This window comes from Pimephales promelas, chromosome 4 (genome assembly GCF_988280905.1).
Source record: "Pimephales promelas chromosome 4, fPimPro1.hap1.1, whole genome shotgun sequence".
NCBI lineage: Eukaryota > Metazoa > Chordata > Actinopteri > Cypriniformes > Leuciscidae > Pimephales > Pimephales promelas.
This window is the reverse complement of record NC_142772.1, coordinates 23,981,110-24,007,413: the sequence shown is the minus strand read 5'-3', so window position 1 is coordinate 24,007,413 and position 26,304 is coordinate 23,981,110. Positions and strand designations below refer to the sequence as shown.

The window sequence follows — 26,304 nt, the reverse complement described above, 5'->3', positions numbered from 1 at the left end:
GCAGGCTGTCTAGCATGAGCATGACGTCCAATGAAGGGCGCTTGCGACCTCAACGCCTCCAAGCCTGCCAGAATGGGTGTGGCTTAGTGCATATAAGCAGTGCTCGGAGGCTCAATCTCTGATTTTCATCTATTCAGTGAAGCTCTCCGCATCGCTGTATCTTGAGAAGCTGCCACCGCCAGCTTTGAAAAAGCGACAAGTCAGTTTAGGACAGTGCCTGAGGGAGGGAACGAAAATGTTGGTCATGACTGACCTGCGCTGCGAGGCTGCACAGTTGATGCAAATGATTGCACGCCAACGTACATTGGCTTGTTTTAGTTTCACTCAAAGTAGATTGGCTTCTCTAGCGAGATTCCAACGCATTCTCATCCTTTAACGTCATATAGAACGCTATATGACAAAACGGCGCTATACTACGCACATGGAACCCGTTATCGTTAATATAACACGTGCTGTGAGGGCTAAGTTTAGGTGTGGGGTAGGGTGTGCGTGTCATATTCACGCTAAAGGATTTATAACGTCTTGGGTTCGCGTGTTATATTAACGATAAAGGGTGCCATGTGCATAGTATAGCGCCGTTTTGTCATATAGCGTTCTATATGACGTTAAAGGATGAGAACGGGCTGGAGATTCCTATTGGTCAGTCATGACCTACGTTGTATTGACTGACCAATAGGGAACTGTGCTGCCCACTACTCTCTGCCTTATCTATTACACGACCAAGTCAGCCTCATATCAGTCAGGATATGAACTTACTGACATGCACTCCGCCCATGGTGCCGCTAGCACATCACAAAGTGCAGCCTCATATCAGTCAGGTTATAAACGGAAGGTTAGCGGCTGACTGGTACCAGCAGGTGATTATGGGAACTGTCTCATACCGAAACGTCAACTCGTCAGAAACGTCCAACTCGGGTTGGGGCACTCTCTTAGAGGAGGTTTGGGGCTTTGTGGTTGCTTAGTTTCATTCAAGAGCTGCTGGATGAGGGAAGGTCCCCTTCCATGCTTAAAGTCTGTGTGGCAGCCATTGCAGCATTCTCAGAATCCACGCACGGCCAGCCAAAAGGAAGGAATGAGCTTGTCATCCGCTTCCTTAGAGGAGCCAGGAGGATGAATCCCCCGCGCCCCAACCCGTTCCTATGTGAGATCTTTCTTTGGTTCTCGAGGTCCTGAAAGCAGGCCCTTTTGAACCTTTAGACATTGTGGATCTAAAATACCTATCACTCAAAACTTTTTCAAAAGTGTGGGGGACTTACTTGAGTTTGGACCACATGACTCAAAAGTCATCCTCAAATCTAGACATGGATACATTCCTAAAATGACTGGCACTCCATTCAGACCACAGTTCATTTCCGTATCGGTTCTGCCAGCATCCGATAGTGAGAGGAATGTTAATCTCCTCTGCCCGGTCAGGGTGCTGAGGGTTTATATTACGTGCTCCACCCCTTTCAGGTGCTCAGAGTAGCTTTTCGCTTAGTTCAGGTGGTGCACCAAAGGTCTCGATCGCCTCATAACAGAGCCTATCTAGATGGATAGTGGATGCTATTGCACCAGAGAGGAATGGGCCCATTCCTCTTCGTTAGCATGGTCCAGCGGAATTTCTGTTCATGGCAAATGTGTGGCAGCGGGCTGGGCCTCCCTGTCCACCTTTGTCAGGTTCTATAACCTGGATGTTCCCGCCCTGCTGGCTAAACTGTTGTCAGTTTAAGTGAGATATCAGTTCTGTCCAGCCATTCGTGCCCAGGCTACTCTTATATGACTTAGCTTTTCTGGTTGAGCTGCACTGTTTCAGGTTATGTGCTATATTTTTATACATTGACCGGCGTCGCCGCTCTGTATTCCTTATGTACATATGCTTATTCCCGCTTATCTTGGATCCTCAGGCTTCTCTGGGACTGATGAAGTGGATGCTGGTGCGCACAGCGTTGACAAAGGGTTTCCGTAACGTAAGCTAAACTTATGCAACACGAGAGAACCTCTCGTAAGAGAATGAATCGGTTACCTAACATAACCTCGGTTCTAGACGAGGGAACGAGTATTGCATAACCTGCCGTGCTCGCGCCACAAGTGCTATTTTGCTTCAGTCGATGTAAACCAGAGATTCAGCCTTTGAGCTCTGCTTATATACGTTAAGCCACGCCCATTCTTTATTGGAGGTGACGTCACGTCGGACTCACTTGTATGCTGACAGTTGCCGCAGGGCAGCCAATGAGCATGCTAGACAGCCTGCTCTAGGTTTGCTAGCTGCTGCACTGCGTTGACAATGAATACAAAATTAAGGATAATTTTTGGCTTCAATATCTCCAGGAGATGAATGAAGTTAAACTTACGCAAACTCGTTCCCTCATCTAGAGAGAACTGAAGTTACGTTAGGTAACCGATTCATTTTTCTTGATTTGCTAACACTATAACTGATTCAGTTGGCATATTTTCCCAAACTATTCATTCAGTTCTCAAAACAAAGACAAATTTCACCTGTTTTCGCACACATACCAATTTTCTTAACATTTTTTTTTTTCAAATTATATTCATTTTACACAGGCTTAACCTCATTTAGAAAACAAACACATAATGTAATTACCTCAGTCATCACAATGTGTACTCAAGTAAGACAAATTTATCCTTGTGTAAACACATAGCAAAACTGATGACACATCAGAATCTCAGGATACATTATTATAAATAGGAGCACAAGTGATTGTGCTTTAGAAAATACATCCCACTGGACACTGGAGACAGCAACACAGAGAGCTGAAAGAATCATCTACAGGGATTTTATGATTTACACATTCAGTGAAATTACAGTACACAGAAACAGTACTTTCAATGAGGGAAATATCCCTTTGTACAGTAAACTTTGTATACCAATGTCAAATTTATTTTTAGCCAAATATAGCCAATGTTCTATATTTCTGCAAAACTGAGAAATGACTGCCTAGGGAAGGTACATAAAGAGAATGTCTGCTTTACAGTAGTGCAATGAAAACATTTATTTAAGCTCATTGTTGTATTTTTGTTCATGTTGCATACTGTAATAGTTTTGCATACTGCAAAATATTTCCTGAAACCCAAAAAAGAGGTTTTTGTTACAGTGTTATGAATTGATCTCATTAGTGGTCACTGTGAGTCTGTGACACTGTGTCACTTTCCTCTCGAAAGCAGTCTGTGTATTTGTTAGGTTTTTGTGAGTCAAAGTTTAATCCGAGACCAAAGTTTAATTCTGACAAGAGAATATATTTTTGACTAAAATATTTGATTTTGATGTGGAAGTTTGAGGTTTGTGCAAGATGGTTTTATCAATGTGTTTATAGGTGTGAGCAAATGGTAAATTGCTTAATGAGTTGTGTTAGAAATTGAGAAAAACTGTAAACAAAATTTAAAGAAGGTCTACAGATATACACTTGTTATTTGTTTCAAAATTATGGAAAGTACATAAAAAATAAAACAGCTGTCCGTTGAGCACTTACAGTATACCCTCCGCACTTGCCTTGAGGTTGTGCTTCTCTGCTTTATTCTTCCTTCTCTTGTCCTTTAGGATTGGTGGAGCGGTGCCTATCGTCTTCTCATACTTTGCTGAGGTGTTGGCAAGAGAGAAGCGTGGAGAACATCTGAGCTGGCTTTGCATGTTCTGGATGATAGGGGAGATTTATGCCTCTGCCATGGCCTGGGCCATCATACCTCACTACGGTAAGAGAACCAGATCATGTACTTCAAAAATAATATTTAAAATCTCTGCTTCCACAAATAAATTACAACACAACTGTTTTCAACATTGATACAAATAAGAAATGTTTATTGAGCACCAAATAAGCACCATGTGACACTAAAGATAAAGCTGAAAAAATCAGCTTTTCCATTGCATGAATATACATTTTAAAATACATGAAATTAAAAAAGGGTTATTTTAAATTTATTGTAGTTTTGATCAAAATGTCTTTGGTAAACATAAAAGACTTCATAAAAAGTTCAACTGTTCATAAAAATCCTACCGTCCCCAAACTTTTGAACAGTAATATTTGATCGAGTTTTACATTGCATTTACAAGAATACTGTGGCATTACCATAATACATGTACACATATGCCACTACGATTGTAGATGTCTAAAAATCATGTCCAAAAAAAAAACTATGATAATATGTGTTTTCATTTCCATTTCCAGTTTTCTTTTTTACAACCCTAGGACACATTTCTCAATACTTTGGTCACTTTTTCAAAACTCTTCTCAAAGTTTTCCTAACCAACTTTCAACTTGTCATAGCAGTTAATTTCACACTCAAAATGCATTAAAACTAACAAATCACTTCAAATCAAGTCTCATTCAACACTGGTAAAGTAGTGGTGGTAACTTAGTCCATGTTTACATTACAAAATCATACCTAAGTTTTCATCTTTTGTATAGATGGATTCAAGAAATTGAAAACCTTTGTAGGAGTTCAGCTGCATCGAATTATTACGATTGTATTTCACGTTTTTGCATTCATAATATATTTGACTGGTGCAAATAGCTGTTTTATTCAATTTTGTACTATTTTAGGTTTTGAACTTTAGTTTAATAGTTTTCAGAAATCATAAATGTGTTCTAGCGATTGTACACTGAACAAAATTATAAATGCAACACTTTTGTTTTTGCCCCCATTTTTCATGAGCTGAACTCATGAAAAGATCTAAGACTTTTTCTATGTACACAAAAGGCCTATTTCTCTCAAATATTGTTCACAAATCTGTCTGAATCTGTGTTAGTGAGCACTTCTCCTTTGCCGAGATAATCCATCCACCTCACAGGTGTTGGCATATCAAGATCAAGATTAGACCATACCTGTCAACATTCCCGTTTTTCCCTGATTGCTCCCGGACCCTTCTAGGTTTGTTATTTCTTCCAGGAAACTCCCCTAATTTGCATGGCCCAAACTCCTTTGTGAATAATCGGACCAATATGTTTGTTAATGTTGACCAGTTGTCAGATATTAAGGTATTAAATGCATTATATTCACACAATCCACACACCATATACAATTTCAACCCATTTGTCATCTCAACCTGGCAACTTATACTCCAGTTGCGCAGTCACAGAAAACTCAACCCGAAACAAGCAAACATGCCATCGAATGTGAGCATTTGCCCACAAGTCGGTTACGATGACGAATTGCAGTCAGGTCGAGATGCTATGACGAGCATGCAGATGAGCTTCCCTGAGATGGTTTATGACAGTTTGTGCTGAAATTGTTTGGTCATGCAAACCAATATTTGTTGCTGCAGCTGTCCGGGTGGCTGGTCTCAGATGGTCTTGGAGGTGAAGATGCTGGATGTGGAGGTCCTGGACTTGTGTGGTTACACATGCGGTCTGTTGGGCCGGTTGAATGTACTGCCAAATTCTCTGAAATGCCTTTGGAGATGGCTTATGGTAGAGAAATGAATATTCAGTTCACGGGTAACAGCTCTGGTGGACATACCTGCAGTCAGCATGCCAAATGAACGCTCCCTCAAAACTTGTGTCATCTGTGCTGCCCTACAAAGGCAAAAGACCTTAACTCGCTAGAGTGTGGAACTGAGAAAAAGGACTACAATTTTTAGTTGTCCCACCAAATTAATAGGTAGGACACTGTGTACATAGAAAAAGTCTTAGATCTTTGAGTTCAGCTCATGAAAAATGGTGGCAAAAACACAAGTGTTGCGTTAATAAGTTTGTTCAGTGTATAAACTTGTAAATCAAGTATCACAAGACAGGTAGGCCGACAGTCCGATTTCAAAAAGGCACTCTGCAAGCTTAGATCAAGGTATCTGCTTTTCCTCCGGCACGTGTGGGCTGTCGTCTCACAGACAGGGACGACTGTGAGGTAGAGGAGAACAGCAGAGCTTTAGGTTAATTGATTAATGTTGAAACAGAGAACTGCAGGGATATTTAAAGGATGAAGTGGCTCCTGTGGGGGAAGGCATAGGCCAATGATTTATGAGAACCTCTACTCTGGAAATAAGCTGCACTCTTCAGTAGCGAAATGATGGAATAGTGGAGGAAAGGAGCTGAATGGATAAGGGGAGGAGTCTTTCGGGCAAAACGATTACGAGAGCTTACCATTTTCACACCTATTTAAAGGGGGGTTCGCTCTGGTTTGTTCTTTGAGATCATAATGAGGTTTTTCTCCTTGCCTTGTGCGACAAAGCGAAAGGGGTGCTTGATTTATGAATGGCCCTCGTGGAGCCCAGGTTGATTACAAGCTGTCAGACACAGTGGCTAGAAAACTATTAGGGAGTCTATATTATAGGTTGTTTGCCTGGATTCAATGGGAAACAATCATAGGCCCAGTAAATTGGGAGTCTGAGTGTGTCTGTTGGGGAGGGGGGACCCTGTGACCCCCCCCCCCCTCAAACCCCCCCCCAAAAAACACGTGTTGACTGAAGTGTTTCTAGTAAAGTGTACCTCCATATGTATCAGATGTTCAGCCAATGGTCTGTGGGCGTGACGTTTGAGGCTGAGACGGGGGACTTGCTTCCCTGAACTTGAACTTGAACTTTGTTGCATACACCACCTCTTTTCCTGAAGAGGCTGCACAATAGCTTGTTTTCACGTGACGTCACGCAACTGCGTTGCCATGGCGCGAAGCACAAATGGAGGGCAGGAAGTGATTTCTATGTTTAGGAAGCACTTTAACACACTCAAAATGCCTGTGTTTTGCGTCGTTTACGGTTGCTCAAATCGATCAAAACACGAGGAGTTTTTATCGTGTGACAAAAGTTGTTGTTCATAAGGGGGGAAAATACAAGAAATTGACAGAAAAACACCGGGAAAATGCCTTATAAACCTACGTCTGCGGTCGGGAGGAGCCGAATGGGAAAATGCCTGTGTGTGTTTGCGCAGTGATCACTTCGTCAACTGTGAGTTAATATTTATGTGGCTTATAATTACATTATTCAGGTGTTTAAATACACTTATGTGGCTGTTTGTGTAACATAGAAGTTTCCGAACTTTGTAAAGTCAAAGTATGTCTGTAAGACGAGTTAGTTGCTGATATTTACAGCCTCCATGGCAAGCAAATCTCTCAATTCAGTTGAAAATCGCTCCTCTTCATAACGTAAGGATCACGTCCAACATATGTTTCGATTTTCTGTTGATATATTTCTCTTGTAATAGCGTCTAAAGTAGTACAGTACGGATTTTCCTCCGTCTCGTCCATTGCGCTCTTCACTCCTTGCCCTCCACCTGCATTCCGCGCGTCAACACAATCACGTACTGCAAACCACCTATTTGAGGTATCATTCATGTTTGTTGTGCAGACAGTCTGGGAGTTACACACTTAAGAATAATATGGTTTGGCGTTTGTTTAAAATCTCTGAATCAAATAGTAATAATTTGCTTTAGGAAGTACTACTAATAATAAATTGAATATAAATGCAAATGTGTGAGTCAGGAAGCTGTATACCATGTGTGCACCATGGGTAATGCATCAGTTGCCTGACACTTTTAAAAGCTTTTTTGTCATTTGTCACTAGGTTCTTATATCCATACACAAACGAGTTGCCTTCAAGCAAGTGTATATAAACACATTTTACAAAGTCAGCTCCCTTCTAGGGAATCATGCCTGTAAAACAGCCTCATACATGATTTATCACAAATCACAAGAGATTTGAAACACAATAGTTTGATGTTTGCTAGTTGCTAAGCTAACACAACAAAATGCTAATATGAGTGAAAGAGTAAAAGATAATACAAACATTAGCACAAAAATATTAGGTAAAATTATTTCTTCTTGGATTCTGACTTCAGTACGCACTCTTACGTTTTTTACCATAAAAATAGTAATAGAGGCATTTTTTTTACTGAGCTTGTCACAGTGAATTCTCAGGGACTGCTTTCTTCTCAATGCCAACATAAAGTTTCAGTGCCTCTGGAGTCAGCATCCTAGGTTTTGTATCAGAGAAAAAGTTTGAATGTATATAGAATTGGATTTTTTTTTTCCATTTTTACTTTCACTCAGTTTGTGTGTTTGTGAGTGTGTCGCTTGCAGTGAAATCTATTGTAGAGCCACTGGCAAGTCACTGTACTCAAAACGTGTAGGTTTGCTAGCTGCTGACTCAGTCACTTGTTTCCTCAGACAATTATGCACATAATCCATGTAATGAGATTTCCAATGACATGGCGACACATTAACCCTCTGGGCTTGCCTGTTGCTGCAATCACATCTTTCTAACTCTGACTTGTACTGGAGTGTAATTTTACCGTCATCATTTACCACAGGTCCTTACAGAGATGCACAAATGAACACACACAATGAGTGACTGGTTTTACCATGCTGTATTTCTAGAGTGTCTTTCACTCCGGTACAGACATAAACCATTATTTATAACACCATCCCAGCAAACACAGAACGTTCCCCTAACGTTCCCGAATGGTCTCATGAGGTTTTTTTTTTTTTTTTTGGAAACCAAACAAGAATGTTACAGGAACATTCCATGTAGGTTATTTTTAGGTTCCATTTTTATAACGTATTATAATCACAATACCATCATCAGCTGTAAACTCATGATTTTATACTTACTTTGCATATTATGCATTTTTATGTTATCCATATTTAATATAGTTTGTTTTTTTTCCTTGTACTTTGTGCTAATATGTTAGTGACTTTTAGGAATGTGGGCATGTTGGCATCTGTCTAGTTTTCCTAGCATCTACCAAATGACAGCTAAATTTGATCTAAAATACTGCAGCGTTTATTTAGACGTATGGTATTTAATGTCTACAAATATTCTCCTGGGTCCTGGTGATGGGGTGTGGGGTTTAGGGGGCATAGGAAATTGGTAGAGGGTGTCCACCCATAAAAATGGTAAATGGACTGCATTTATATAGCGCTTTCATAGACCTAATGCCCACCAAAGCACTTTACATATTGCCTCACTTTCACCCATTTACACACACATTCATACACCGACGGCGGTGTCAGCCATGCAAGGCGCCATCCAGCTCGTCGGGAGCAGCTGGGGTTAGGTGTCTTGCTCATGGACACTTTGACACTTGGTCAGTGGAACCGAGGACTGAACCAACAACCTTTCGGTTTGTAGACAGTCCACATGAACCACTGAGCCACTGCCGCCCATAAAACTTTTTTTATGATCTTATTTTAATCATGCATAAAACATAAATATTTTTTTTTAATGGCCACTTTGTGTTTGAAGCAATAAAAGGTACTTTCTGCCTTTCAATGGCACATTTCAACTTTAATTACATCATTAGCACACCACACCGTTTTACAGCTCAGTGCATCAGACTACTGTAAAAAAGATACATATGGTGGAGAAGTAGAAAAAGCACCACTTAAACTGTGAAGTAATGAGACAAAAACATTTTCAGCTTTGGAGTTCATGACAGTCTTTTAAAGCTGCTTTACTTGATTTCAGAAACCTCCCAGACACCACTTAAATTTAGAAATGTGGAATAGTTTTGGATAACGTGTGTGTTGATTGGTCCTTTTATACACATGCACTTAAAATATGATGACAGAACTGTGAAATCATGTAGCTCAGTGGGCTCTCTGTTCTCTTCTAGCCTGCATATTATGATGAATGTCATGCTCCGTACACTTAACCAAACCAATACTGTCTTGCCAACGCAAGATAATGTAAATGAAGCAATTCACACACAGAATGTCCTGGAAAATGTGCCTGGTTGGAGGTGTTTATATATATATATATATATATATATCAGTATGTATATAATATAACATTTACACAAATATGTTATGTTAAACCGTCCCTTTTATTATTGAATATTGTATTAATTTCTGAGGTTTTTAGGATAGTTGAGGCCTTAATGGAGAACTCAGAAGGAGAAATGTTACGAAGAAAATTATTTTGTACATTTGGAGTGAAAAAACGACAAAAATCCGTATTGCCTACACCGTGTTATTCTCTTTTTAAAATGCACACCCTGTTGACTTCAATGGGGCATGTTCTAAACCTCCTTTTAGCCTCTTAACATCCTAGGCCCCGTCCACACTACTGCGTTTTCGTTTAAAAACGGAGAATTAAAACGAAAACGATCTCCGTCCACACTAGCGTTTTACCTGCGTATTAGAATTTATCTCCGTCCACACTAAAACGACTGAAAACGTGGATCACGTGACCATTCACCAAACCTGGGCATGCGCGCGCCGGTGTAAACAGTGGTTGGCGAATCAGGGAAAGATACGTCATGACTGATGACACACAATCATAGAGCCGAGCGTGAGCCTCTGCGTCATCGTTTGTAAACTCCTCCGTTTTGTCTCGTCCACACTAAAACGCCCTCGGGAGATTCAAAACGCAAAACGCAGCTGCAGCGTTTCTAAACTTCTCCGTTTTAGGTCTTCGTTTTTCCCGTTTTAGTGTGGACGGGAGGTGCAAACGTAGCAAAAGGTCTCCGTTTTTAAACGAAAACGCAGTAGTGTGGACGGGGCCCTAGATTTGTCATTATGAGTGCACAGTCATGTGAGTCGTGTTATTAAGAGTGACCACGGTCAATCTGACTGCAGTAGATGTGAAAGATATGAATAAAAATGATGTTAATTCATCCAGCTCACATACCTCTATTTGCTTCCTGTTTTCGGTCGAAGCCCACAGTCCGATTGACCGTGGTTTTTGTCTAATATTTATATTTTATTTTTATTTCAGCTTTATTTAAATTAAAAATTTTTAAATAGTTTTAGTTAACAATAACAACACAAAATTCTAAAATGTATTTTCTTCATGTTATTCCATACTTTGTTGCTAACTAAAATCAGGACTGCATTATAAAAGGAAACTCAATCTGTTACATATTTAATTCTGATGGTTTTCAGTTCAAAAGACACTAGATTCACTATTAAGTAATCCATCAGTGTTGGACAAATGAAATCGATGTATTCAGACAGACCATAATCACTGTGACATGCCAGCAGTTATTGACAAATGTTGCCAGTTCAAATCCTACAGTCATACGCCTTGAAGTGCTACCAGCCTAGTCCTTTTCTGTGCTGGATCAATAACATGAAAAATTGTTTAATGGGTTTTTTTTTAGGCTGGAGTTTCAGTATGGGCTCAGCTTATCAGTTCCACAGCTGGAGGGTGTTTGTGGTGGTGTGCGCTCTTCCCTGCCTCTTTGGCGTGGTGGCTTTAATGTTCATGCCGGAGAGCCCGAGGTTCTACTTGGAGGTAAGTAGAACATTTTTTTGTTATAGTTTTGGTGTGGACTTCACTATTCTTTTACATTTAGAATGATTTTTAGAATTATATCTTTATCGTTATCATCAGCGTTGGGGACATACTTTTACTGATAAAAGTAGTGCATTACCAGGGGTGCACATAACTGGTGCGCTGGTAAAAATAAACTATGCGCAGCAGAAATCGTGGAGGGAAGCACTTTTGAGTACAAACATTTTTGCCATTTTTTGGGACAGGGGAACAGATTTTTATTCATCTCTGGTAAGATAGCAGTCATGATAATTGTGTTCAATAATTATTAGGGGTGCAATGGATTGTAGTTGATCCGTTATCTGTACAGACCAGGCCCCACGATTCGGCACACGTGATTCATGGATTAACTGCTAAGTTTAACCATCATAGAGTGCAAGTTTATCATTTGGATGTTTTGTCTTGCCAATTTACTAATTGAAACGATTTTAAACGTGGAAAAAGAGGTGAAAATCTGGACTCACGCTAACACACGAAGCACGTGCATGCAGAGAGATAGAGAGAGGCGCGTTTCAGACAGCGCTTGAACGCCAAATTGATTCCTCTTTCGTGTTTACTTGGTTTTGAACGGACACACACAAAATGATGTCAAAATACCCATCTCGGTAAACAGTTGAGAAAGAAACCAGATGTATTGTATGTCAGTATATTCGGTCCGTGGATTGGGTCATGAAGTGACAGTAGCCTAATATTCCTGCTGTTGTCTGTGCCATTAATGTTGATAAAATAAAATAAAAAAATCATCATCATCATCATCATCTACCATGTTCGAGAGAAAAGAAGTCAGGAGGAATATGATGACTACAGTAAAGTGTGAGTACCAAGCAGCATCTCCAGGTGTTCCCTTAAGAACCAGACCCAAAAAGTTATGTGCACCCCTGTAAATAAAGCAGTAGTTTATTAATTATTTTTTTAGCTATACAAAAAGTTTAATAATTAATAATAATTAATAATAATCAAAATTGCTATACTTGAAAGAGTTAAACATGTCAGCTTTTATTTTGGTGAAAAGCAAGTTTACAAATGTGTCTCATTACAAATCTAGTGAAATGATGCAATCATCACCTATGCAAATGTGTAAATAATGAGTGACTGGTGCCTGCTGCGTTCTCAAATGCATGCTAAACTATTAAATGTACAGATAGAGGTTACTGCATTTATTTACTGTGAACTGAGCTGGTCATGGGCACTTCTCTTTGTGCAGCACAAACAGAGTTTTTTAAAAACAAAAAAAAACGGCACAAAGCCTTATCGTGCTTTCAATTTAAATAGTTTTGACAGCATTGGCCAACACTATCTCACGACCAATTCGTACGAATTCGACGCATGATTAAAAAGTGTCTAATTCATACTAATTCGTACGACCTCACTCGTACTAATTCGTACGATTTGTCTAAACCCACGTGATGGTTAAGTTTAGGGGCGGGGTAAGGGGTAGCTCATTCGTACGAATTCATACGAATTGGCCAATTCGTAAAATATGTACGATTTAGCAAAATCGTATTAATTCGTACGAGTGAGGTCGTATGAATTGTTACGAATTAGCCACTTTTTAATCATTCGTCGAATTCGTACGACTTGGTCGTGAGATCGGGTTGCATTGGCACAAAACACGACATTAAAGACCTTTTATGTTACTGTATTATGAGAAGTTTAAATATATTTTCGAGCAGCCACGGTCTAGTTAATAAATGGGAAGCACAGAAATCTGTTTGTGGCAGTCAATGTTGATATCGTGGCGAGCCTCCACTCCACAGATAAATCAATCTATGGAAACACTGCATTACAATATTGTGTTACTCCATAAAAAAGTAACTTACTTTTTATGAAAAGTAAAGCATTATTACTTTTGCGTTACTTTTTTCTTTTCTGGGCTTGGCTGTTTGTATTTTTAAACAAAAAGTTATTTTTTGGGGAGCAAATGTAAAGGCCCTTTTACACCAAAAGTCAAAAGATGAATAAGCCTCATGCTAAAGAAAATGCACATTTCCACCTGTACGGTAGAGGGCACTGCTCAAAGAAACCTTTCAGCTGTGCTGCTATTCTAAATTCCAGAAGAATGGGTAAGATGCAGGATAAGAAAGTTAAAAAATCGAATTTTGACAATATAAAAAAAAAATTGAAAGAAGAAATGTGATGTTTATCTAGACATTTTGCTTAGTATGGTTGAATTGGATCATCATAGGTCAGCAGCAAAGACATTGCTTAATAAAGTGAGATTAAATACATAAAGTGTATTCTTTAACATGAATTAGATTGACGTAAAATTTTTGTTAGCATTTTACTGATTTTATTCTCTTTAATAATACTGAATGCTTTTGTGCACGTGAGATGAGTAAATGTGTGCTCACATTTAGTCTTGAACTACAATATCCATCAAGTTTACACACCACACACAATACTCCCAATGTCTCTCAACATAGGGACAGGACAGGTTTCAGTCAATAAATGGGACAACTCTATTACTTGCTTTACTTATTTAAAAAAGTAACTCAGATATTTTATTGTAAATTGAACTACTGTTTTATTGCTAACTGCATGTTTACCAGAACATCAATTCAGTTTACATGACTTGAATGCCTTGAAAATCAGAGGAAACAGCTTAGGGAACACGACTCTCTTTGAAGCTAATGATGCGTGCTTGTCGTGACTCCCTACGCCCCTCTCCCGGGCCTGCCGTGGCAATAGAGGTGGGCGGCTGTCATCTAGCGCTCTGATTTCCACTTAATCCAGTTAATCTCTTAGGGATTTTTCTTATCCTTTCAGGTGGGGAAGCACGACGAGGCCTGGATGATCCTCAAGCAGATTCATGACACAAACATGCGAGCGCGTGGACAGCCCGAGAAAGTCTTTACCGTGAGTCGATTCCCTCACTGCACTAACTTTAAGCTGCTTAGAGCACCGACTATGCTTTAAAGTTGCATAAATTCATGAATGATTGTCTTATCCTGCCATGTACGTATGTGGGCTTCTTGGATGTTTTAGGTGTCATTAGCTTCAGAAATAGAGACAGATTGCAGACTGCATCAAGGCTTTGTGAGCAGCCCAATGACATAAATTTGACACCTTAAACATATTCTTTCTTTTTTCTATTACAGTGGTCTTAAAACTTATTTGGATACTTAAAGGAATGGTTCTATCAAGTTGTTTCAAACCTTTATGTATATCTTTCTTCTACTGAACACAAAAGAAGATATTTTAAACAATGTCGGTAACCAAACAGTTGATGGACCCCATTGACTTCCATAGTATTTTTTTCTAGAAGTCAATAGGGTCCATCAACTGTCTGGTTACCGACATTCTTAAAAATATATTATTTTGTGTTCAATAGAAGAAATAAATTCATAAAGGTTTGAAACAACTTGAGGGTGAGTAAACAGAATTGTACTTTTTAAGTGAACAGTTCCTTTTAAGTCCAATGTAAAACATATTTCATTGCATTACATAAGAAAATATAATTTTTTATATTAGACCATATGCCTTAGTCTTGTTTCTTTTTGTAGGTGAACAGAATTAAGATCCCAAAGCATATTGATGAGTTTGTCGAGATGCAGAATGAATCCGGCAACTCTTTCTCAAAAGTGATCTTCAGAATAAAGACTGAGCTTCATGGGGTGAGATTCACAATAAATTGCAGGATACTTGTGATATTTTTTTCATGATGCAAATGAAAATAACTCGTTTTTTTCTGTCCTTCCAGATTTGGCTGAACTTCTTGAAGTGTTTTAATTATCCACTGAAAGACATTACAGTGAAACTTGCCATTGTGTGGCTTACATTGTCATTTGGGTAAGACCTTCCTTTTTGTGTCACCCATCCATCCATCCATTCATCCACCCATCCCCCCAACCGACCAACCCATCCACCCACCCACCCATCCATCCATCCAACCATCCATCCATCCATCCATCCATCCATCCGGTCTTTAAAGAACTCCAATACTTCTGCAGGTATTATGGTTTATCTGTGTGGTTCCCTGACGTCATCAAGCACCTTCAGGCTGATGAATACGCCTCCAAAGTACAAAGGCATAACAGCGAACGTATTGAAGACTTCACCTTCAATTTCACCCTCGAGAACCAGATACACACTAATAGCTTATTTATAAATGACAGGTGACTTATTCAAATGCTTATGTCACGGTAATCTTCTTATAAATAAACTAAATCTTATTTTGTAAATATTTCACACTGTAATTAATTTCCTATATATGTTACTCAGGTTCTTAAGTATGAAATTCAAGTCCGTCACTTTCATCAATTCCACCTTTCAAAACTGCTTATTTAAGCATGTGACATCGGTGGGATCCTTCTTTCGAGACTGCACATTTATCGATGCTGTCTTCTACAACACCGGTAATGTTGTCATTTCTTTTTGAACGCAAAACAGACCACTTTTCTGCATTTTACCTCTTTGCTACATGTATGTGCAGACTTGACCATCTCTTTCTACTGTGGTTTAAATCTCATGAAATGAATTCCTTCATTTGACAGATATTGACGATTCCAAACTGATAAATACAGACGTCCTAAACAGCACATTTTACCACAACAAAACAGGCTGTCAAATGACGTTTGAGGATGATTATAGTGCATACTGGGTCTACTTTGTCAATTTCTTGGGAACACTGGCTGTTCTGCCTGGCAACATTGTGTCTGCACTTCTCATGGACAAAATCGGCCGCTTGTCTATGTTAGGTGAGACAGTACAAAATATATGAGATTTATACTTTTTATCATTGTGTGAAAGAATAGTCTGTAAGTATTTCGTTTGTTTTGTCAGGGTTTTCCATGATCCTGTCTGGTATCAGCTGTTTCTTCCTGTGGTTTGGCACCAGTGAGTCAATGATGATTGGGATGTTGTGCCTATACAATGGGCTGAGTATCTCTGCCTGGAACTCCCTGGACGTTGTGACAGTAGAGCTGTTCCCTACGGACAGAAGGTGGGCTTGTTCTCATACATAATAAAATATGCTAACAGACACACAACAAAGCTCCCAAATCTCAAAGCCCATTAAATATCAATGTAACACCAACTTTTTACCTTGTTTCTCATCCATCCATCCTCCCTCCTTCCACCTTTCTATTTCAGAGGAACTGGATTTGGCTTCTGTAATGCCTTGTGCAAGCTAGCCGCGGCGATGGGAAATCTGATTTTTGGATCTTTAGTTGGCATCACTAAAGCTATCCCGATTCTTATGGCCTCCTCAGTGCTTGTTGGCGGAGGTCTGGTGGGATTGCGACTACCTGACACCAGGTCTAATGTCCTCATGTAACCCTTGTATCAGAGGTCTGGAGAAACTCAAAAGGCTTTACTTAACCCTCATTAATCATCACGGTACATTGCGTACTTACATAAATGCATATACTGTTTCAGTGGTGTTTCTATATAGTCTGGTGAATGTTGGTGGCTCAAAACAAGATCCTTTTCAATTAGTCATCAAACCGTGGGTAAATATTTTGACAATCTTTACACTTTCCTCTTGCAATAACACAACTTGTGCACCTACACACTGTACAGTTGATTCGACCAAAAACCCTTGTGTTTCCTTGCGGCTTTTCAAGGGTTTGTAACGGCCTAGGAATGGACGGGAGCATAAATATTAATGGCCCCTTATTAAGACTCGAGCAAAACAAGCTATTAATGAGCCGTCCAAACCTGCTGCAAATATGCAGAGATGACGGCGGCACAGCTGCATCACAGCTGGCTGACTGAACCCATAGAGTTACTGAAGAGATGAGAGACTGGGACTGGTCTACTGGTAAACAACTCTTTGTTCGGTGCCTAGTTTCAGAATTTGACTTTACATACGGAAAACATTATTTGAGAAGGGTTTGTTATTGGAACAATTTCATTGAGTATTATTTTTTGGGGGTGTCATTTTTAACTATTATCATCAGTATTTTTATAATCACGCCTTTTGCATATGTACTCCAACCTCTGATGAAAAGGCCACAAATGTGCACTGTACTGTCATGCTGTAAGTACATGTATAATATTCCCTTTTAGCCAGATTTATGAAAATCCAAAATCTTATTTTGTGCTCTGCAAATTCTTATAAGTAGAGTATATTTTGCTCTAAAGCTTTATATTGTAGGTAACAAAGTTAGTTTTATTTCATGTACAGCAGACACGTGTTACTGTATCTGACTTGTTCTGTCACTTTGTGATTTGTCTATCAGTAAATAGCCTTTTGAAACTGTGCCTCTCCTACATACGATCATTATCACATATGAACATGAGGTAGCTGCTGTAATTTATCAGAGTGCGTCTCTGCCGCTGTCATTTGTGAAAACCTTACAATCTGACAGAAAGGACTGATAAGATAAACCTCTTTCATGTACAATGTCAAAGACTCATCTTGTTGACACTTGGTGCAGAGGGAGTTTAGAGGGCCCGCCTCAACATATGGGGTCTACAATCTGTAGAGAGGGGAAGAGAGATGTGTTTGATAACCACATGACACATGATTAATTTACAAGTATCATTCACAAGCCAAGAGACGAGAATTATGTGTTATTTGGTTGATTCTACATAATAATCTTTTTTATTTATCAAAGAAACCTGAACAAAAATGTACCGCTGTTTCCGCAACACAACTGTTTTCAACACTGATAAGAGGAAGAAATGTTCCTTGAGCAGCATATCGGCATATTAGAATGATTTCTGAAGGATAATGTGACACTTTGAAATTCAGCTTTGCCATCACAGGAATAAAATACATTTTAAAATATATTAAAAATAGAAAACTAAAATTAGATTAAAATTAAATTTTTAAAATATAATTTTAAAAATAGTTTATAATATATAACGGGTTTACAATCAAATAAATAAGAGATGTATTTTAAAAAAATCTGATAATGTCTTCATAATAATAACTATATACAGGTGAAACTTGAAAAATTTGAATATCGTGCAAAAGTTTATTTATTTCAGTAATTCAACTTAAAAGGTGAAACTAATATATTATATTAACTCATTACATACTAAGTGATACTCAATACTCATACTCAAGCCTTTATTTGTGATAATTTTGATGAATATGGTTTCCAGCTTATGAAACCCCAAATTCAAAATTAGAATATTGTGAAAAGGTTTTCATAGCTGTAAGCCATAGCCATAATCATCAAAATTATAACAAATAAAGGCTTGAAATATCTCACTTTGCATGTGAGTCTATAATATATTAGTTTCACCTTACTAAGTTGAATTACTGAAATAAATGAACTTTTGGACGATATTCAAATGTTTTGAGTTTCACATGTACTTGCCCTTAAAATGAAAAGTTCTTATAAGCCTCTGCAGTTTGATATGCTCAGCATAAAATATTTGTCAAGCCACATTTCAATGTCACATTTTACAGTTTAGTGCCAAATCGAGTTCTCTGAATAACATAAATCAATCATTTTCAACTATTGTCTAGCTTTTGAAATGTTTTGAGAGGTCTATAATAAGAAAAGTAAGAAAAATAGCCCTCATAAAGTATCTGGCTTCCAACTAACCTGCTTAATGCTGTCTCAGTCTCAGCAAAGCTATGCAGTTTCTTAAAAGCATTATATAGGCCTATAAATTATATAAAGGTTATAAATATAAATAATAATTGTTGTAGGCCTATACTGTCCTTGATCTAAGCCTGTCTTCATCTGAAAACCTTTTTTTTATTATGTGTGCATATATTTTAGTGTTAACACTGTCTCAAATGATGTGTGTATGCTCTGTGAACAGTACATACTGTTTGTGTGTACATATCTTTGTATGAGTAAATGTGTGCTTATCCGTGTATATTTTGTACATATTGTTACAGTGATCGAATCAAAAGCTGAATACTGTGTGTTTACATTTTTGGTGACTGCAATGGATGAAGCTTTAATGTATGTACATTCCTGAAACTTTCCATTGTTCATTTGTCATTGCAACGCACTGTCCCTATAAGATCCAGCCGTCCTGAGACATCGCTAATCAAAACTGCATGTATTAAACTTTTTGGGTGTGTGAGCTCATCTCTCCAAGAATGTCGCACTGTTGTGTTTCATGTCAGCATAATTTAAAATAATATAGCTGTCATATTTTGTGAAGGTAATAAAGATGTGTTGAACAGTGTCTGAGCCAGTTAATCTGAAGAAATCCTTAGAATGTGGAAAGGGGCAATTCTGGCCATGGGAAAAGACTGGCCAGATGTGATCTATGTGAAAGATCTATTCTTTGCTTTGGAAAGATTAACTGGTACAGTTGAAAAGAAGCTGGATACATTTGAGGACATCATTTACGCATTATGGAAGTGAGAGGTTTGGTGTGGAAAAAAGGAAGGAAAAAGTACAAATTACTCCTGGAATGTCTAGACGGCAGCAGAAAATTGAAGGGTTAGTTAGAGAAAGGAGACAGCTTAGGAAGCAATGGAAAAGAGCAGAACAAAGTCAGAAGGAGGGACTCAATCTCTTACAAAGGGCCATAAAAGATTAGCTGGCAACATTACGCAGAGCTGAGTGCCTACAGAAACGAAACTTGCGAGGGCTAATTTCTATAAAGACCCATTCAAATTCGTGAAGAAGTTATTCACCAGTGAGAGAAGCATTTTAAAAGCATCTAGGGTTGAGCTAGAGAGATGTTTGGAGAAAACGCATACAGATGCAAAAAGGCATGAGCCTATGTCAATTCCATCAGACATTCCACCTTTCAATCCACCAGAATATCCAATGGAGGTCTGTGCACCAAAGTGGAAAGAAGTAGGCTGTGAGAAAGGCAAGGACTTCATCATCTCCAGGGCCTAATGGAGTGTTTATAAGAGTGCTTCAGGAGGTCTGCGAATTCTGTGGAAATTGATAAAAGTGGCATGGGAAAAACAGGGTGTACCTATATGGCGCAGAGCAGGTGGAGTCTTATACCTAAAGAAAAATATGCTACAAGCATCAGTCAGTTTCATCCTATTTCACTATTAAACGTTGAAGGGAAGATTTTCTTCAGTATTAATGTTTAGAGATTGTCCACCTACCTATTAACCCTTGTATGGTGTTCGGGTCTGTTGGACCCGTTTTAATTTTTTTATGAAAAGAAAAATTATACGATTATTTATTTTTTCCAACTCAAGACTCATTGGCCTTGGCTCATTTTATGTGAAGAATATACTGTATATCAGAACACATATTATGATGTACACAAGCCAATGAACTTTGTTTTCTGTTTTGTCATTATGATTGTTATACAACTATGGTATCTTTTCATGATCAAGTTTAAATGGTATGAGCGAAAGGTGCACTAACACTTTATAACATCAGTAACTCGACAGCACAACCTAGAACAGTTTTCCTCTGTGTGTGTAACGTCTGGAGACAGGGAGCAGAGGATCTCTCCTTTAGAGAAAACTGTTTTATATTTTATACTCGAAAAATATAAGTATCACTCCTTAAAAATTTATATTACTTCAAAATGAATTACATTGTCCACCCCAAAACTTAAACAAAATAATAAAACTAAAAAATGCTGACCAATACTTAATTGTATAATTTTTTATATACTAAAAATAATATAATTTAATAAAACCAGCAAAATCTAATTTGTTTTGTCATATGACATAGTTATGCGTGAATACATTTATATTAATAAATGCAATGAATCTCAATTGTCAGTCAAGCAATGAATTAATGCACACATTAATTAAATAATTATACTTCATATCCTGACAACAATAAGAAACACGAATAAATGAGTAAAAGAACAAATAAAAATAACCACCACAATAAAAAACTGCATATGTCAACACATGAAACAAAGCTTTATTCAAACTAAAAGCATTTACAGGTGCTGAACCCCACATATATCAACACAGCAGTTCCCATTCTGTAGCTTTCTGACGAATTCACCAGAGGTGACTCTGCCTTCGTGCTAGAGCTTGTTGCTGCGCTGCGCTTCATAATCTGAGGCAATAAGGGCAGGTGGAAAGATGGAGGGACTCATCCATGGCACCACTTCCAGGATTCAGCTCTGGGCTCTTCATCTTCAGCCCTCACACCAGTCTGCAGACATTTCAGATCCTACAAAAATGCACAAACATTACACTAAAGCAGTCATGTTAACAGCACAATGCCATTTGATTTATTTATTAAAAATAACAAAGATGACCTTACTTTATATTTGAGTAAAATCCCTAAAACCTTTTTCCCCAACAAACGCTGCCATCATCTTTCCTTGCAGGTCCTGCTCCACCACAAAAGCTCTGCAGCAAATGCACAGAAATCAAGAATCAGAAAAGTGTTGTAATTTCTCTGTTTGAAATTCCAATAATTCAAATAAACTACAGCTCAAGATTGAATAGATTTAGTTATCCGTGTCTGTGGTATACTCTCTCCGAGCCATTGATGAAAGCATTCAGCATCATGAGCCTCTCTCCACCGGATAAACACACGTGTGTTCTCTGTCCCTGTAACATACAGATTCACATTACGATTTCAACACTGCATGCATCCACATGCTGAAGTTGATGTGTTAACTCACTTTTTACCCAACTTAAAATCCTCAATTTATCAACAGTAATAAGGGACAAATAGAATATTTAACATGTTTAGTTACTTTATAGATTTGTTAATTTACATTATTTACAGCACGATGTAAAGTAATGTAAACAGTGTTGACAACAGTGAATTCTCCTAAACAATAGTACACATACATCACTCAGATGCGTCTACTTCATATCAATTACATGTAGGAGTAATCTGCAATTCTTACAGAAGATTTTCTTGCCAGATTTTAAATATATATTTAGTAATTGTATTTAAGATGTATATGGTTTAAAAATGTATGCAAATACAGTTTGGAGACGTATGTGTCCTTACTGGAGCTCCTCTGTTAGCTAAAATGTGATTTACGGCAAAATCACAAATTTACCATATTATATAGTGTCTGAGCCCGTTCTCATAGGACGCTTTTGCAAAAGCGTAAATATCCAACGCACATGGCACCCTAACGTAAAATGAGACGCAGATATATTTGGGCAGAAGGCACCCCCTAGTGGTCTAACCCTTACCCTACACCATACCTAAACTTAACCATAACCGAAGCGTCTCATTAGACGTTAAAGGGTGCGTTGGATATTTACGCTTTTGCAAAAGCGTTGTATATGGCGCTTTGGGATGAGAATGCGTTGAGTGTCTTTACACCTTCAACAATTCAACAGTTTGCTTACAGTAAATTCATCACATGTGATTTGGTTTGTAATACTCACATTTGAAAACACTCTCGTCCATCCTTTCCATCATGTTTGAGTACGATGTATCTTCTTCTTCCCCAGATAGCACGAGGCTATTTGATGTGCTATTTACATCTGGAAGACGTATTTTTAAGTTTAAGTTAAGTTTAGGACGTTTCCTGCAGATGTCAAATAGACGTTTAGAAGGTGTCTCTAAGATGTAATGATTTAGAACGCATGTTAAACTGACATCTTATAAACGTCTATTTGACATCTGACAGGAAACGTCCTATAGACGTCTAGCAGATGAGCAAACACTCTTAAAATTACGTCTTCCAGATGTACAGTAAATAGCACATCAAATAGCCTTGTGCTTATGTTGTATTCTCTCGCGTGGCCTCCTGGGATGGATGAGTATCATGAGTACCCATCGGACAAGCACTCAAAAATCTGGGCGAAAGCAGGAGATCATCCGGGAACTTCTCGCCTACTCTTTTATGAATACTGATGTTTCAACGCATTCTCATCCTTTAACATCATATAGAACGCTATATGACAAAACGGCGCTATACTACGCACATGGCACCCGTTATCGTTAATATAACACGCGCTGTGAGGGCTAAGTTTAGGTGTGGGGTAGGGTGTGCGTGTCATATTCACGCTAAATGATTTATAACGTCTTGGGTGTCATATTAACGATAAAGGGTGCCATGTGCGTATACTGCGCCGTTTTTGCATATAGCGTTCTATATGACGTTAAAGGATGAGGGATGTTTCGAACGTACTGCTTCTTTCACGTACTGTTTTCGCCTATCATATAGTAGGAAAGTAGGGATATTTGAACACACTATCATCCAAATCTCGCGATAATTAGTACGTCACCCACTGTAGGTAATTCTCGCCTACTCTTTTATGAATACTGAGGAATCAAATGTACTTTTTCCCTCGCCTACTCTTTTAACCTACTATTTAGTAGGGAAGTATACGATTCCAAACGCAGCCATGCACTACATGGAGAGGAGTATTTAAACTGAAAAAATAAATAAATAAATAATAAAACAGCTACCAACATTGGAGTGGTCTTAGGTCCAACTCAAGTTGAGTCAACATCTCTATCTCTTTCCTCCAAGTCTTATCCACCTAAATACCTTGTGAAGGCTTCCGAAATTTTTAGCAAACTGTTGTCTTTAATTATGGAGCCGTATACGTCTCTATCTCTTATGGAGCCGTATACGTCTCTATCTCTTATGGAGCCGTATACGTTCCAGATGAAGAGTATTTGTGAGTTCGTCGAGCCAAAGCTGGAAGGATTCAATATATATGGTTGAATATATTGATTTGTGATTTCAGAGATGACATTGAAAATCTTGCACCATTAGTTTTGAAGATTAGGACAAACCGCATAACTGTGAAGAAGGGTCGCATCCGCCGTCTTACATTTATCATACTTTGGGGAGACAGCTGGAAATATTTTGGATAATTTTGTTTTAGAATAGTGTAGTCTACAGTATGCATGATTTTGAACTGAATGAGGCAATGTCTGGAGTTTATAACATCTATTAATCTCTTCCAGGCTATCAGCCCATAACTCATCAGAAATCTCTGACCCTAATTCTTCCTCCCATAGACTCTTGATTGAAGATATAATAGGCAGTTGACCTGGAGGGTGTTATAAATGCAGAAAATCATTTTCCCTTTGCCAAAATAGTAATTAAGGCAGGTGTCCAGACAAGAAGGGGTAATTGTAGATAGCCTGTTTAAGTAAAATTGTAAATAGTTCCTGACTTGTAAGAACCTAAAAAAAATTACTTCTATGAAGTTTGTATTTCTCTCGAAATTTTTCAAAGGAGACAAATGTACCATCTTGATACCGATCCCTTACTGCGTGAATTCCTGATTCTCTCCATTGCTGAAAACCTTTATCTAATATGGAGGGTATAAAAGAGGGATTGTCAGCGATGGGAATTTATGAAGGTAGCGTCTCCACCCCAAAATGAATTCTAATTTGTTTCCAAATACGGATCATACTGCTAATGACAGGGCTGTATCTGTAGATTTCTTTTTTTACAGCTCGTTGGTGAAAGAATCACAGCACCAAGATTGTGGGGGGTACATTATCCTGTTATAATCTGAGCCAGTCCAGTGGTCCACTTTTTATCATTTAATATTATTGACATAATTCTGAGGTATGCTTCCCAGTAATAGCAGTAGAAGTCCGGAAAAGCAAGACCCCTGCCTTTCTGGGTTTGGAGAGATGTATCTGCTTAATTCTATGATTTTTTATAGAATTTCGTATTAAAATTCCTTTCTTAATTCCTTTCTTATTTTTATTTATTTTTATTTATTCTCCCACCTCCACCCCCCCTCTTCGGAGGACAACTTTATGTATGCATTTATTATTATTATTATTATTGTACAGAAACTGTGATATCTTTTTAAGTACATATGTCATCTTCAGATTGCATTCATAGTCAGTGCCTTTAACTGTGCTAATAATTAACCTGGAATCGGGGTTGCCTAGACATAGACTGGTAACAGGCTTGTGCTGACTGCCGACCACTGGGTCAGTCCACAGACTGATAACAGGATTGTGCTGACTGCAGACTGCTGGGCCAGAACACAGACTGGTAGCTGGATTATGTTGCCTGCAGACTGCTGGACTGGTCCACCAGCTGGTAGCGGGCTTGTATTAGTTGTTTATAACGGCTTTGTGCTGACTTCAGGCCACTAGGCTGGACCACAGACTGGTAACGGAAATGTGTTGACTACAAACTGCTGGGCTTGGGCTGGTTGTTGAATGCCAGACTGGTCCACAGATTGTGAGCTTGCTTGGGCTGATTGTTGGATACTAGACTGGTCTGCCGATTATGACCTGGTATGTGCTGGTTGTTAAGTGCCAGACCAGTCTACAGACCGCGAGCTGACTTGGGTAGATACAAGATACAAAAAGCTTGACTGAAGTTTGCGGACTATCAGGAGCTCAGTGAACAGTTTCTATGAATGTTACAGATGGTCGTCTGCACACACAGACAGCTGTATACACCATGCAAAAAAGAGCGCAAAATTGTAATTGTCCGAGCAGCGCACTAACCCACTCTATTAGCCTGGTTGTGAAGTTTAGTTCGAAGGAGAAATTATGATGTCGACACGCTACCCTCACCGAAGTGTTGCTCTGCAAATGTGAACGCCTTTACCGGGTCCATGAAGTACGTTTCTTCTCCGTTGTGTGTGACCCGTAACTTCGCTGTGTATAGAAAACCAAAGCGGACCCTTGGACGATCTCGAAGCAAGTCTTTCGCCTGGTTAAAACAGGCGCGTTGCTTCAGTATGGGCGCTGGGAGGTCAGGGAATATAAGAAGTTTCTCTCCGTTGTGGGTGATGGACTTGAGCTGAGCAGCTTTTCGGATGATGTCCTGCCATTCTTGAAAGTAATGGATCCTTGCAATGAAGGGGTATGAGGTATTGTTGGAGAGTTTTCTCAAGGATCTGTGAGCACGGTCGATCAAATGTAGAGTTTCCAACGAGAGCGCGTTCTTCAGCAGGTGCGCAATAAAATCCGCGGGCTCACGGCAAGCCTCTTCGCCCTCTTTAATATCAAGAATGCACAGATTTTGCCTTCTACTGCGACTTTCCAGATCTGTACATTTCTCTGTGAGCTGCAAGATGCTGTTTGTTAGCTTTTCAACGTCCTTTTGCAGCTGGGAGACCATGTCGGAAGTAAAAGTTGTGCTACATTTGAGCTCCACCGTTGTTTTGGCTTGGTCGTCCACCTTGCTTTTCATGGCTAAGATAGTGACATCAGTATCATTTTTGAGAGCAGTTAGTTAAGCTCTAATGATGACCAAGAACTGCTCTATTCTCTTGTCGATAACCTCAACTATCTCTGAGTTAAATAGTTGGAAATTTGATTGAAGAGCAGCTAGCACTG

At 38.8% G+C, this 26,304-nt stretch overlaps 1 protein-coding gene across 1 annotated transcript in view; it reads left to right on the top strand.

Annotated features, from left to right (window-relative positions):
* Positions 1-19,297, top strand: part of sv2ca (synaptic vesicle glycoprotein 2Ca) — a 34,238-nt gene extending 14,941 nt beyond the window's left edge. Inside the window, exons 3-12 of the mRNA XM_089130132.1 lie at positions 3,536-3,687; positions 11,025-11,158; positions 13,964-14,053; positions 14,701-14,811; positions 14,898-14,986; positions 15,148-15,312; positions 15,419-15,552; positions 15,691-15,894; positions 15,980-16,139; positions 16,289-19,297. Coding sequence (XP_088986258.1) covers positions 3,536-3,687; positions 11,025-11,158; positions 13,964-14,053; positions 14,701-14,811; positions 14,898-14,986; positions 15,148-15,312; positions 15,419-15,552; positions 15,691-15,894; positions 15,980-16,139; positions 16,289-16,472 — 1,423 coding nt within the window. The 3' untranslated portion in view covers positions 16,473-19,297. The remainder of the gene's footprint in view (positions 1-3,535; positions 3,688-11,024; positions 11,159-13,963; positions 14,054-14,700; positions 14,812-14,897; positions 14,987-15,147; positions 15,313-15,418; positions 15,553-15,690; positions 15,895-15,979; positions 16,140-16,288) is intronic.
* Positions 19,298-26,304: the final 7,007 nt, after the last annotated feature.